General features: G+C 51.4%; 1 protein-coding gene across 4 annotated transcripts in view; it reads left to right on the top strand.

Annotated features, from left to right (window-relative positions):
• The window catches only part of LONRF3 (LON peptidase N-terminal domain and ring finger 3), a 39,517-nt gene that overhangs the window by 2,169 nt on the left and 22,169 nt on the right, over nucleotides 1-15,179 (top strand). For all 4 annotated transcript variants that reach the window (XM_060137945.1, XM_060137946.1, XM_060137947.1 and 1 more), the window contains exons 2-5: nucleotides 1,425-1,543; nucleotides 4,653-4,775; nucleotides 10,788-11,049; nucleotides 11,747-11,837. In XM_060137945.1, the coding sequence (XP_059993928.1) occupies nucleotides 1,425-1,543; nucleotides 4,653-4,775; nucleotides 10,788-11,049; nucleotides 11,747-11,837 (595 nt within the window). The remainder of the gene's footprint in view (nucleotides 1-1,424; nucleotides 1,544-4,652; nucleotides 4,776-10,787; nucleotides 11,050-11,746; nucleotides 11,838-15,179) is intronic.

The following is a 15,179-nucleotide window of genomic DNA, read 5'->3' as shown; positions in this document are numbered from 1 at the left end:
GGCGAAGCGTGCCGGGGAGGAGGCGACAGGGCTGGGCAGACAGGGCTCTGGGATCTCAGGGTGCCCTGAGCCCCACTCGGAAGGGTGGAGGAGGGGGTGGGCTGGCGCCTCCACGTGTTGCATCTCCACCCGAGCTTGCAACAGGTAGTGGGGGAGGGGGAGGAACGAGACCCCGTGTGCCCAAGCAAAGCACAGAGTGTGCTGCAAGGAAAGGGACAGAGGAGACTGCAAACTCTTGACTGATGTCTTAAGAGCAAGTAATGGGCACCCAGGCGAACCCTCTGCACACCCCTGGGGGAAAAACCCCAACAAAGCCTGTTCCCGCAGCAGAAGGTGGAGCCCAGTCCCTGGGGAAGAGCAGGGCGGTATGACGTAGACAGGTGGCAACCGCTTAAGCCCAGGTCTCCAAGGGAAGTTCCATTCCTTTCAGCCGACCCCCAAGGGCCACGAAAGCCCCTTCCTGCCCTCCTCCTCCTCCCTGTTTGTTGCTGTCACCACTTTCCCCTGGGGGTTCTTCCTTGCACCACCAGAGGAGTCAAGGTGAAAAATGTCAAGACCTCTTCACCCTTCTAAGAGGAAAGGGACCTCCCCAACAAAGAGTATCTTGGTGCCGGAAGATGGCCAGTCTCTCTTCCTTACTATTCGAAGTACTACACTCCCCTTCGGAAAAAAAGGAACCTGTCTCCCACCCCAGATTCAAAGTCTGCAAGTTAGTAATGAGTCTGGCCAGCTAGCTAGACTTGAGCAGGTGCCTTCCCCTCTCTGGGCTTGATTCTCCTTGAAGAATGGGTTGATTGAGCCAGATGATCTCTAAAGGCCTTTCCAGCCCTGGCATCTAGTGGTTCAGAGTATTGATGAGAGCCAACCTCACTTTATTCCCAGAAGCCTTGTCCATTCACATCTGCCTATCTGTAATGAGAGGATGGAGGCTTGCAGATGCATTTCTGTTTTCTTCAGAAGAACTTCACGTGTGCTGGGGTTTGTAGACAGAGATGTCGCTGATATCACCGGGAGACTAACTGGGACTTGTCTTCCTGGTGGCAAGGATGGGGGTCACATCTGGCCATCCCCTTCTCCTTCCTCCCTGGCCTGTTTCCTTGTGGGCAATACCTCACCCAGAAGCCAGGCTGCCAGTTGCTAGCCACGGCCATGAAGCAGGGTGCGAGAGTTCCAGGGTGCGAGAGTCAAAGTTGCTAATGCACCACTGACACCACAGGCCCTCTAAGGAACTGCTTGAGAGAAGGGGAAAAATGACTTCTTTACAGTTGGGGAAGGTCAGACCCAGAGTGGCTGGGGGGTGTGGTAGGCAGGGCAATATTAGGGCTGGAGATCGAGCTTATGCCTTTGGGTCCCTAGCAGAAAAGTCCTAGATAACTTGCCATTTTGCTCAAGGTTTTTTTGTTTGTTTTTTCTCATTTTGGCAGCTCCAAATGACCACTTGCTTTACAGCAACCGGTCTCAAATCTATTTCACCTTGGAGTCTCATGAGGATGCACTGCATGATGCAGAAATAGCATGTAAGCTCCGCCCCATGGGGTTTAAGGTGAGTGTGGGATGGGAGGGCTGGGAAGGAATTGTACTGTAGACCGGAACTGGCAGGAAGGACCGCCTCCCTCACTCAGAGCAGGGAGAAGGCTCTTCAGAGGAGCTGGGGGGGTCCCTTGACAAAGGGTGACTTAGGGATCTGCAAGGGAGCTGGATTCCTCCCCAACCTGATCTTCCACTGATGACCCGCAGAGCAGCCTGGGCCTTGTGACTCTCTAGAGCAGGGACTTGGGAGCCAGACTGCCTGAGTTTATGTCCCAGCTCTGCTACTTTTACTAGCTGTGCGGCCTTGGCAAGTTACCTAACCTCCCTGTACCTCATCTCCTCATCTATAAAATGAGGATATTCAAAGCACCTACTTCACAGGGTTTGTTGTGAGAATTACATGAGCTAATGCACGCAGACACTTAGAACAGTGCCTGGCACATAGCGTTGCATGTGTCTGCCGTCAACAGCATCATTCTTTTCCCAGGACAGTAGAAACAGGAGGGAGAGAGAAGTATTGCTGGCTCATTGTGCCATCTCAAGTCCTTAATGTAGTCAGTCAGCCTGCCGGTTCCCCTAAACATGTAGATCACGTGGAGGGGTGGGGAGAAAGACAGGTTCAGCATCTCTCAAGATGCCAGGGTGCAAAGTGTCACTTTCTGCATCTCTGTCAGGCCTCAGGACTGGCCCTCAGCCACATTTCAATATTTTGTTTAGAAGATTAGATTTGAGCCTGGGCTCTACTACCTGCAAGCTAAGTGACCATGCGGAAGTCGCTTCACTCTCTGAACCCTAAGTGTCCTAGTTTGCAAAAGGAAGATCTTGCTGTCTGCCCTGATCGCCTCACAGGGGTGCAGTGAGGGTTACAGGTGAGCATGGCCAAGAGACCATTCTGTGAGCTGTAACGCTGGCTCTTGGTGTGGTGCTCTCTCTACACAACCCCAACTCATCCAAGGCTGTGATCCCTTATCTGAATCCTGTGGGGCCAGATATGTTCAGAATCCAGAATGTTCCCAATCTCACAAAGCCCAGGTTTGAGCTCTGGACAGCGCCCCATAGTCACACACGCTATTTCTGCAGGATATTACATGAAAATACACACGAAGTGGGACAAAGACTGTAACACACATCGTTTTAGGTGAGGTTTTGCCACCTAATGATTCTGATGTCAAGCTTATGAAAATATTGGATTATCAGACTGTTTTCAGGATCTGGGAACTTCAGATAAAACATTGTGGAGCTGCATACTGGGCCATTAATGTCAGAGTGAATCTCGTATGTTCTTTCATGAGAAGGTTTTCATGAGTGATGATGGATTAGTATATTCTCTTTCCCAAGGAGCACAATTACAGTTTATTCAAAGTCACCAAAGTCTTAACCCACGGGAGCTTCAGTGGGAGCTATTTCAGGCCTTGTAGTGGTGCGGGCCAGTGAGCTGCCTGGGCGTAAGAGGACTTCTCTTGCAACTCTTTCTGCTTAGGCCCCCTAAGGGTTGGGGCCTCGACAGTGCAGTGGGAAACAAGGCTGAGTAAGCAGTGGACCATCTTGGATGAAACAGGAAAAGTGACTTCCCCAGTGAAGGAAGAGTTGGTGGAAATATTAAACAGGAGTTCATTTCCCCAAAGTGCTGGCGTAAGCAGAGAGGCAGTGACGAGAGACCTCTGCTGACTTGGGGGTCGAGAGAAGACTTGAACGGTACTTCTGATTCAGAGCCGCCTCACACCCTGATTTGCATATTTCCCACCGTTTCTATATGAAACGCCCTTGTGGGAGGAGTTCATCACGTGCAGCCCTATTCCAGCCCCCCAGCCAGGGATCGTGCTTCTCAAATTTTCCTGCAGGCGGTGCAGCTCCAGGAGGGTGAGCTGGCGGCCCTGAGCAGCTGGAGTATATACGCGTGGCTGCTTGGTATGATTGGTCAGATCCCAAAGCCTCTCGAGGCTGCCAGCACTTATCCCCTCTAGCCGCCCTGAAATGTCACACAAGCCTTTCTCCTGAGGGCCCCCGGAGCACTGCTGGGAAGATGCAACAAGCCATGCATCCGGCTCCAGAAGGAGGGGGAGTTCTTGGGGAGGCCCCCAAGAGGCTTGGAGCAGGGCCACTGTTCAGGAAGGCAGATCCCGGCTGGCCCCTGTAGCCAGGCCCGAGCCGGAGGGCACTGCGGCCTGCAGAGGCGTGTCAGAAGGGGAGGCCCCGCATATTAGAGTGCCCAGCAGCTGCACCCTGCATTATTTCCTTCACTAAGTTACACTCGGGCTCAGCCGTGGAGCTGAGGGAGTGGGGAGCAGGCCCCTGAGGGGCAGCCTCCAAGCCAAGCTGCCAGGAGCACCTGTCCTAAGGCACGGAGAGGAGGCAGCCCTCCTCCCACCTCTTTTCTTTTTCCTCACTCTTCCCCGGGATGCACCTTTCCCAGGGCAGTTGGGCCTGGACCCTGAGGAGCCCTAAAACTTCTTATGCTATTTCAAGACGTGGCGAGGGGGCTGAGCCCACCGGAGCCAAAGCGTTTGCGCAGGCCCTGGTTAGCCCTCCAAAGGGCGGTCTGCTTCACGGGGAGGGGCACAGTTCTAGTTCCAGCTTTGCTACTAGCTACCTTCGAGGTCTTGGAGAGATCACATGCCTTGGCTCACTTGAGCCTCTTCTGATAAATGATCAGTGAGTGTAGATGGTCGCTCAGCCGGTAAGATGGACTAGGTCTCTGCTTGACAGACCAGTTACCAGGAAGGTCCATCCAGGCAGGTCCTGAAACCTGGTTAGTATGTGCTCAAATGGGGGTTCTTGCTACATTTGGTACGTCCTCCAATACAGTGGTGGGGCCGGGAGAGAGGGAGGCGGAGGCACAGTGGTTGAGAATTTGGGCTTCGGTATCAGTCAGTCCCAGGCTCAAAACTTGATTCCACAATCTCTTATTATTTTGGGTGAGTCATTTCTCTGGATCTCAGTTTTATCTCCTTGAAAATGGGCTTCAGAACAGTTGCCTACCTAGTAGGGCTATAGATGAGATAGTCCTTTTAAAACCCTTCACACGACAATGAAAACCCACGAAGCAGTTAGCTGGTGTTATGAACGATAGCAGCATCAAGAGGTGGATAAGAATGGGATTGAATGCTCATGTTTTCTTCCAGGCACACTTCAGAAAAGCGCAAGCCTTAGCCACCCTAGGCAAGGTGGAGGAAGCACTAAGGGAGTTTCTATATTGTGTGTCCCTCGATGGAAAGAACAAAAGAGCAAGAGCTGAAGCCCAAAGGGTGAGTTGAGATGACGTCAGGTCCAGCTGCCCAGTGGGCCCCCACCCCTCTGTCTTCTCCGGGGTGGGGGGAGTGAGGGAACTGCCCTTCCTGGGATTGGGGGTCCTGAGTGGGTGGCTCCCTGGGTTGAGGGGACAGGAGCGAGACACAAGTGCCAACTGATGGCCCGGAAGCACCATCCTTTTGGCGTGTACAATCAGATCGAGCAGTTCCTGCATTTCTGTAGGAGCTGATGAGGGGTGTTCTTGCTTCTTTGACTCGGGGTTTGGGTTGTCAGTGGGAAACAAACAAAACAAAATAAAACCAAATAAGTTAACATGGGGATGGAGGCCCCCTGAGGAGACTCTGGCTGTTGGCAAGAGGTCCTGTGTGTGAGGCTGCCTGCAGTTGTAGAACTTTTCTTTAGCTAAGTCACAGCTTCACCAGTCACACAGGGCAGCCAGCTCCTCAGAAGGGATGTTGGGTCCCATCTGCCCTGCCATATGCAGAACTCCAACCTTCAGCTCCTTTGCTGGAAATAAAACACATACAGAATATAAGTCAAGGACTATTACAATACATGCAAACAGTCATTCCAACTCTTGAGTCCTGGGAGAATGTGGATGTTACTGTTTAAATACTGGGCGCATTAGTGAAGGCTCAAGCATCCTCAATTCGTGGACTTCGTTGCTTACTGTTCCGCAATGTATTCTCACGGTCTGGCTAACTGGCCTGGAAGTTGGATGTTAGCAATCAGTGGTGGCCTCTGCTCTCCCACTCCCTATTCACCGCCACTCCCCAAGTGCCTCTGTCCCAGTACAGTTTGGCAGAGCAGTGGATGAAGAAAGGACGCAAGAGACAGGAGTGGTTTCTGAAGGCCCCAGAAAGGAATCTTTAGCAAAATCAATGAACTAGGGGAAGCTGAGCTCTGGAGGCTATGCCTCTCACAGAAGGTTTCTTTTCCGGGAAGTTGCTTTGGCCTGGTTAGTCAGAGCGCTGGTGGCAGAGAATTGCTCCAAGCTGTGGACCCTTTCCCAAATCTTAACTGCACTCCATAGTGTGAGTAATAATAATAATAACAGCTAACATTTATTGAGCGTTTCCTGTGCACCCCACACTGTGCTATGGGCTTTATGGGGAAGATATAATTTAATTTCCCCAATGGCCCTATGAGGGTAGGTACTATTATTTATGCCCATGTTACAGATGAGACAGATGAGGAAGCTGAGGCTTGGTGACTTTCCTGAGGTCACACACCTAGTGATTGGTGAAAGAGCAATCAAACCCAACTCCACCTGCTTCCAGAGTCTGCCTTGTGAGCTGCTCCACCATCCTGCTGCCCCAGGAGGCCTTGTCAGGAGTCTTAGCACCCACCGCTGGGGCTGGGGGGACAGCAGCAATGGAATTATCCGGGTCTGGGATGGATGGACAAAGGCGATTAGAAGAGCCTTGACTTTGGGGGACAGAGTGTGCAAAGGCCAAAAGAGGCAGGTGTTGGGCTCAGGAGTGAGTGGTTCCTTTATTCTCATTTGTCCATTTCCCAGTTGGCCTGAGAGGCTCTGGTATCATCAGTTGGATTGATCTCTCTTTACAGCCCGATTTTACAGACCACCTAGTGTCATTTCCACAGCTGCCTTAGCGGGGCAGGGGAACACACTGTGCTAAGCTCTGAGACCCAGAGAGGCATAAGCCACGGTGTCAGTCCTCAAGGACCTACCTTACAATCTTGCACTTGTTATATAGTGTAATATAAATTTCAGACAATACAAGCGAGCATTTGCCTGTGACGAGTGTTGCAGAGTTCTGAAGCTGGGGTGAGTATTTAGAGGCGAATTTCCACTGAGTGTGGCGAGGGCATGGCAGTTACCTAAGAACACTGAGGACCTCCGCTGTGCTTATTTACTGGATTGTTCCCATTCCAGGGATAAAGGTATGACAGAGATGGTCCAGGCTCACTTGGGATTAATTAGCTGCCTTAGCCACTCACAGGCCTGGGTTTCTTTTTAATGTTTGTATTTACCTCAGATTCTTTTTTGCCCTCTTGAGCCATTTGGGCCTTTCAGAGGCAGACACTGAAGTGGAATTGACTTCCATTCGTATGTGGAATGCTCATTCCCACTGAGAGTCGACCCCAAATTTTGTTTTCCAAAGCCACTGAGAAGGCCTAGTCTATCTTAGGTATTAAAGGGAGAAGGTCAGAGCTGCTGTTGCTTCTGCTTTGTTTCCTTCGAGTTCCCTCTCTGCCTCTCTTTCCCTCTCACCGCACTCTACCCTTTTATCCCTGTACCTTGGGATGTCCTATGGCTGATACTGTTCTTTTTGGGAGAATTCCAGGGAGATTGCTTCAGAGGTGGGTTGGTCCTGGTGGGCCACTCGGGAGGAGCCTCTGAAAGGTGGCATTTATGGCCCTGGTCACTGTGAGTACCTCCGCACCTCACTCCTTTACCAACTCCTAGCTGGGAGGAGATAGAGGCATCTGTCTGAAGACTTTGGGTCTGAACCCTAGGCCTCTCCCTGGGCCCTGGGATGGCTAGTGTCTTAATTCAGTTCCATCCAGTGTGATGAGTATTTATTGGACATCTGTCACGTGCCCTCCAGAAGGTGACCATCTGGTTAGAGAGAAAGACTTACATCTGCAATGCAATTTGAGGCTAACACAAGACTGTGTAGTGTAAGGTGCTATCTTACGGTGCAGTCGAGAACACGGAAGGACAGGAGAGATCAGGGAGGCTGGGGGAGTAGGGGAAGGTAGTGCTGGAGCTGAGCCTTGAGGGACAAGCAGGGCTTGGCCATGTGGAAAGTGCTGGCATCAGAAGGAACATCATGAAGGAACTGCTGGGGCCCAGCAAAAGAGCAAGTCAAACCAGAGAGAGTTTGGTCAGAGTTTCGGTCAGATTCTCCTGATGAGTTAATACCCTATTACTCAGAACAAAGGGTGGAGCGCCCTTTAGTGGGTCTCAGTGGCAAACTTGTGAATATGTTTTAGAAGTGAGTGACCTGCCTTCCTGCGTTGTGTTACACATGATAGATACGTATGTATGCTGATGACTGGCGCTTTCACAGGGGAGAACTGAAACAAGGATGTGGGCAGCCGATGGCGCAGCGTCCGCGCGCCCGCACATCTTTGTCTCGCAGTCCCTTCTGGGTCTTCTACCTGCCCCCGCACCACTGCCCCCAGCTTATCAATTGCAAAGGAAGCCAGCCATAGACTGGAACCGGCCTGCCCCCGGTCCTGGAAGATACCTGATATTCTCTGGAAAGTGAAGGCCAGAAACGGGGAGGAGAGACTAGGAGAAGAGGAAGGAAGGTTGGGTTCTGCTTTTCCGGACATTTCACTGCTGAAGGGATTCATGGTCCGGGGCTGATGGAGGAGGGAGCAAAATGGGCAGGGTGGGAAGAAGTAGCGAGGAACCTCGATGACATTTGTCACCTTCTACCCATGGGGGTGTCGCCGACACGACTCCAGGTCCCCCAGCTGAAGTTTCTCTCCCGTCTTCACCTCTGCCTCTTTCCTCCTAGGTAGGTTTTGAAATCCCCCTGCAGATATTTCTATGGAATGGCAGCAGTGGAGTGGTGGTTTGTACCTCTGGCTAGGGTGACAAAGGCATCTGTAGTGCCTTTTCAAAATCCAGATTCTCGGGCCACACATCAGACCTGGGGGAGCCGGGCATGGGAACTTAGAACCTGGACTTTCCCTAAGCTCCCAGGCAATTCCGATGCGCTGAAGTGAGGACCCCTACCCCACTGTGTCGGGGTCTGTGGTCCAAGGCTTCCTCCCTGGAGTTTGGCCCCGCAAGCTGTGCCCTTTGCCCCTTCCTCCCCCCACCCTTCACCCAAGCACCTGTAGAAACTTAAGTAGTGAAGTCTTCTGTTTTATGTCACAGCTTCTCCTTAGTTTCTTTTCACCATCATTCCCGGGGGCTTCTCAGGAACATTCTCCCGATATCCTGAAGCTGTTGGCACCTCACCCTAGATTAAAGGAACACGTAGAGTCATTGGCTACTGAAGGCACCAGCCATAATCTACCAAAGTTGTCACAGGTAAAACTCCACTCACCCAGCTCGCTCGTGACTCTTCGTTCGGCTGTTTTGTGGGCAAACGTGGGGAGTGAGCCCTCACTCTCCTACCTCATTCGGTTCCCGAGAAAGAAGAAATGGAGTCGCTCATGGCTGCGTTCTTCGCTAGAAGGCTATTTCCTAAAGATGAAATTGGATTTTAGGCGGGGGCCCGGGGTTGATGATTTATTACGTTCAGTTTTCAGTTCTTGGTCGGATCCAGCTGAAAGAGAGAGTTGACAGAACTAGAAAGGATCTGGCCCACTTCCCCTGGAGCCCTTCAGTCGGGGTGGCTTTATCAGCTTAGGGGCGGAGCCTGGGAAGAGGGCCTGACAGCCCCTCCTTTCCTGCTTTTTGTTTGTGCAAGCTGCTCCCAGCTAAGTTCCTTGTGCAAAGACAACTCCATTTGATCCCCAAGGGGAGTTAATTTCATATTCCTGCACCATGTCTTACACGTAAGTAGACTTCCAATACATATTTGGAGCGGGGGAGAGGGAAGCGACCTAGGAAGTCGCAGGTATTTGAGTCTTTGAAAACGATGGTCTCCAGGCCCTAGCTTTCCCAGCAGAGGGCAAGTGGGCAGAGGCTGGGGCTCAGAAGGGCAGACGTGAAGGCAGAGTTGAGCTCTGAAGGTCTAGGCACCTCGGGACCTCTGCCTGCCCACCATCTGTTATCCGTGTTCCTCCCCTGTATGTGAGCCCTGGGGTCTCTGTGGCTTCTTGGATTCTCTGACAGGTGAGAATCTTACATCTCCCTGACTTCTTTCCCCGCTCTGGAGAATGAATAAAATGCAGGTGTACCTGACTCAAAAAAGGGTGGGGGGCAGAACTTAAGAGTATCTCCTGAAATCAAAGCACCCCTAGTGCATCTCAATACGTGTTTGAGATCATTATTACAGGATTGAGAGCCCTAACACTGAACCAAAGTCCCTGGGGTGACTTCTAATGGCAGCTCAATCTGAAATGAAGAAAAGTAGCACCCCTGGCTTTCCCATGTGAGCCAGCTGGGGAGCAGGGATTGGGTTTCCACCCAGACTTTGCCTTGCAAAGCGGTGTACTGTGTAGACTATGCCTGAGGCTCATGGAAAGGATGCGGCAGTGCCACAGTGCTGAAAAAACCCCTGAACTCCCCAGGTTAGGGACTCAGAAAACCCACATCCTTTTTCTCCGTACCTCATCATTTTCTCCCAGCTGTGCACTGCCCATTTTTCATCTATCTACCAATTTTTTTGGTTGGAGTTGGAGGGGAGAAAACAGCGTGAGCGTTTTGACCCATGTGCTGTGGATGTGGAGTAGAGAGGGGTTCTCTAGGTAAACCTGCATAAACACCTTGTCATTGGATTTGTTTTTTTCTAGGTCCTTCTCCTGGACAAAAATTCTTTAAAAGGCTAGAGACATTATGGATCGTTTTGCCAAATGATCTTGTCTCTTTTTCAGACTTCTCACCCCAAATCTAGTGAAAAGACTAATTTGTCCCTAGTTTGACCAGTATAACACATAGCTCTGGAGCGTGAGGGCGCTCGGCAGGCCTGTGAACACACCTGTGCCAGAGCCTTCCCGAAAGTTCTTTGGGAGTTGGGTGTGGGGCTCGAGGAGGGCCCGGAATGGCAGTGAGGGTGAGAGGAAGTACTGAGTGGCTGGATGTACCCTGGCTGCACTGCATGCCTTGGTTTCCCCCAGGTAGTGACTGGGGACTGATTTGGAGGGGAGCGGGGCCTGGCACTGCACTTGCCATCACCCCCTTCAGCGCGGCCCAAAGACTCTCTCCCCGCACGCCTTTCTGTCCTCGCCTCGGACAGAGGTTCCTCCGCTCCGCCCCAGCTGGGCCTGCCTGTGCCCTGTGACCGCCCATCAGTTAAGCTACACGTCCTCTAGATGATCAACACTGTGCGGTATCTTCTCATTGTGCCCCTGGGGAGAAGTATCAGAGGGCGACGTTGGTCATGAGTAGATCCTGATGTTCGGCTCTTCCTTTCCAGGAAACGCTGGAGCGCCCACATTGTTCTGGTCAGGAGACGGCAGCAGCCGGGGGGCACAGAGGCAGCCCGGTGAACCTCGTGCCGGTGCAAGGGGACAGGCAGCAAGACGGCCCCGAAGACCAGGATGGAGCGGAGGAGGAGGGGGCCGCTGCCTCTCCCCAGGCTGCCTCCAGCAAGACCGGCAAATGCCAGGGGAAGAAAAGGAAGCGCGGCCAACTCGAGCCCCAAGACCCCGAGGTGCCTAGGAAAGCGTCTAAGGCAGGTGCGGACTCTCCCCGGGGGGCAAGCGGCTCGGAGGAGGGCCCGGCTCACCACTATGCGGAGGTCCCTCACCCTCCACGGGAGGGCTCCGCGGCTCTGCGCGGGGCCCAGCTCTCAGCTCTGCCACCTCCAGGGTGCCTGTGGGGCTTCTGTGAGAGCACGGCGTCCAGTAGTGACATCTCATGCCCTCGGTGGTGTCACCTCCTTCCAGGCCAGCCTCTGGCTACCCCCATCCCCATTCCGGGAACGTAGGACGAGGGCAGCGCGATCAGGCCTCACTCCGCTCCTTCCCAGTCGTGTTCCCGTAGGCAGGCATCTGAGAAGCGGCAGCCGCAGCTTGATACCTTTCCCAGAGCGGCTGGCAGTGCCAAGATTCAGTGTCAGCTCTGAAGGCCTGGCTCAGTCCGCGGAGTTGCTGCCGCCGCCGCTTGTTGAGTGAGGCGCCTGTTGCATTTGAAGGAAGCCCCCAGGGCTCCGGACGGTCCCTGACTTGCGCGTCTCTTTCTGGGACTGTTGGAAGCCCGTGAGCGCCTGTTTCAGGGTACCCCATTCTCAGTGGCTCACGTGGCCACTAAATCAATTCTCTGGGAGGTGGTGAGAGTGACAGGCTGAAAAAATAACTGGGTTCTTTTGCCTCAGAAGTGCTGTTTGTGAAACCAAGGTTGGTTCAGCTCTGACTTCTGCTCTCTAAACCACAGATCTTCCCGCTGCTCCGGGGGCCAAACCTGCTCTCAGTGTTCCACTCGCATCTTTTGACGCCTCTGACCTTGAATGCTCCCTCTGTATGAGGTATGTGATGTGTACTGTCACTGCCTGAGTGCTCTTCCCCTCTGGAGTCGGGACTTGTCTGCTAGTGAACTACTGCTTGGTTGGTTAGCACGGAAAAGCGTGGTTCTAACAAAATGGAAATCACGCCGTTAACTGTCACACGGGCTAGCTTGTGTCCCTTGCTTACAGAATGCATTCCCCGCACTCCTGACTTGGAAATACCTAGAGAGTAGAAAGGAAACGGTCTACTCAGAGGTCACAGACTGATGGCGCACAGGCTGGATGTCTTTTGTTCGGCCTTCACGGGATTTGGGGGCTTGTGAAAGGTGAATGTTTTGAGACAGGACACGCACTCCAGTTGGTCACGGCCCCCCTCCCATGGCCACTGCCTTACACCAGCCTTCCTCTCGCATTTGCTTTGCTTTCCGGGCGCCTTGTAGGCGTTTAAGTTTGTGACCCTGGAACTAATCTCAACTGGCTACTTGATCAAGGTCTCAAAGCTCAAGGGCCAGTGTCAGCACCACAGGCCTATTCTTTGGAAGCCAAGAGAGGGCCTGACTAGTTTTTGTTCTGTGCCCTGCACAGTAGTCAGTAGTAGGCATGTACCGCTTGGCCAAGCGTCTCTCCTCCACCCACTGCCACGTCATCTCTACTTTCTCAGACCTCTGGACACACAAATTATCCACATGCTGCCCACCCTCCAACATACACAAAAAGGAAACTGCTACAGTAGTGGTCTGTGCAAAGAAATGACTTTCACTTGTTTCATTTCACAGCTATGGCTTTGTGGCTAAGAGGAGCTGCTCCAAAGCCAGGGTGCCTGGGTTTCAACCGAGGCTCTGCCACTTACTGGCTGTTTGACCTGGAGCAAGTGACTTTCTCTGCCACTGTTTTCTCATGAGTAAAATAGAGAACAGTAGTACCTGCTCTATGGGCTTGTTATGATTGAGAAAATCTATTTAAGACACTTAGAATAGTGCTTGACATATAGTAAGTACTCAATAAATGTTAACTTTTTTTCCTAGACCAGAGGTTCTTTAACTTTAGGTCCATGGACCCCTGAGGGGGTTCTATCTATGGATTCTAATAGATCTAAGAATTCCCTGCAGTTATATGTAAAAGTGTGTGTGTGTGTGTGTGTGTGTGCGTGTGTGTGAGTTTTCCAGGACGAGGTCCACAGCTTTCAGTAGATTCTCAAGTGTGCCTTATTCCCCCCAAAAGAGCTTTAAAAGGAGGCTGAGATATTTGCACAAAAGTTAAGATGCTTGAACCAAGAGAAGAGAGGTCAGGAAAAATCTTTCGGTCCACCACACAGATGGATCCAGCCAGCGGAGGCTCCTCAGAGGTCTTCTTGCCCTTTACAAGCACATATGCCTTCCGTATCAATCCCAGGCATACTCGGAATGACTTTTCTTGTCCTCTGAATAAAATTGAGTAAGATAGCCATTACCCGAACACATACTTTTTCTCTCTCTTAAAAAAATTAGAGTTGTCAGATTTGCTCATAAGCTCAGACAGACTCGATAAAGAAGGTAGCAGCAAGCCTGCCGTATACTGTCTGAGTTTAGGTGGAGTGGGCGAGGGTAGGATGGGCTGTGTAACCAGCTCCCCCTCCCCCTCACAGCAACATAGCAGACAAATGGGCCTCCACAGGTAATAACGCCTTTGTGGCTCTCAGCCCACGATGTGAGCCGTGGTCCTTCAGATGTCAGACTTTGATAGACTTGATTCAGCTCACTCAGAAAGCCTGGGTCTTTGGTGTACTTATCCTCCTTAACACTCCTCCCGGCATCCCGGGGACGCAGAATCAAACACGCAGACTCATCCTGTTTGTGTTTTCCCTGAGGGCTAAGAATCCTGAGGTTGAAGTTCTTTTGTTCCCTTTCCTCTGCTTTTCTCCCTTTCATCTTGTTTGTCCCTGATCTCAACAGGGAGCTTCAGAGAAGGGTTAGAAATTTGGTCCAAGAAATAAACACCAAGAGGATAAGACCCCCTTCTAGTTGGCTCGCTCTGAGTTTAAAAGCCATTATTTCCCTTATCCTGCCCCTCTGTTCTAAATGAGACTTCAAAGCAAAAACCCATCTTTGCCTGGAGAAGTTATTGTATGGGCTGGTAAGTTACCGGGGCCCGGGGGGGGGGGGGGTGGGGTGGGGTGGGTGGGACTCTAGCTGCTTTAAGGTGAAAAGAAGCCTGCCAGGTCTAGAGAACGTTTCTGATCGCAAGGCTCTTACAACTAGTTCAAAAGCATGTAGTTCCCCTTCCAACAGGGCTTGTCTCCAAGTCAGAAATCACATATCGACAGAGGCCATTTCAAATATATGCTTTAGCTGGAATTATTGCAGTCTTGGAAAAGCTCCTGTTTCTACCTCTCTTCAGTGCTTTTCTTTTTTAAATTGTTATTAGGATTATTATTACCTTCCGTTATGACCCTCATGTGTCTTTGGTGGAGAGGGTTTAAGGGTAGATATTTTCAAACAATCTGCCGAGTCATGAAACTATAGACATTTGTACCTCCTGTGCAGGTTTCTAGAATGAAATCCAGTGGCCGTGGTGCTGCATTGGTAGAAGACAAGTTAGAGTGTGAATTTATTTGTTCTGATTCTAGAGGGAAAGTCCCGAGGGGCTTATAAATTCCTCAGGGAGAATGGTGGAGAGAGTGAATGGAGCAGCAGTTGGAGGGTGAGCTAATGAGAAACTTTCCAGTCTCCATTCCGAGTTTCCCTTGCTGGATCCCTTGCTGGACGGGGAGAGCTGTGCTGAGGGAAGTCACTCTCTGCCCCTCAGTCTTCAGTGAGTGCAGATCCTCCCTTGGGATTTACCTGCTCCAGATATCCTAGCCCTGGGGGCCACCTCTGGGGCTGCTGTGGAGCAGGACTTTTGGGGTGACAAGGATATTTTGAGATGTGGAGCAAGAATGTTTGATATTTGAACCAGTTACCTAATGGCCCAGTGACCTCTTTGTCAATTGAAATGAAAAGCTTTATATTTAACCTAGTTTTAGCTGCTCAGTTCTCTCTCTCTCTCTCTCCCCCTGCCCCCTCCCTCCTCCTCATTCCCTCTTTGCTCTCATTTGATAGCAGCAAAAGAGCACAATACAAGGATGTAACTGGTGGGAAAAGATAGCTATTTCCAGACAGGCCAAACATCTTATCCGGGCTGACATCTAACTGAAAGCATTTATTATTACTATTGTTTACTCCATCACTGTGACAATGTAAAATGCTCTCTTGTGAGAAAATCTGGCCCTACTCTGATTTATAAATGCCCCCCTGAAGTGTTTTCCGAAATCATTACCTAAACTGGTAAATAAAAGGGAGAGGGATTTGAGTATATATCTATTTCTAGCTCTGTCTACATAGAGAG

This window comes from Lagenorhynchus albirostris, chromosome X, assembly GCF_949774975.1.
Source record: "Lagenorhynchus albirostris chromosome X, mLagAlb1.1, whole genome shotgun sequence".
Taxonomy (NCBI): Eukaryota; Metazoa; Chordata; class Mammalia; order Artiodactyla; family Delphinidae; genus Lagenorhynchus; species Lagenorhynchus albirostris.
This window is presented reverse-complemented; position numbering and strand designations above follow the sequence as displayed.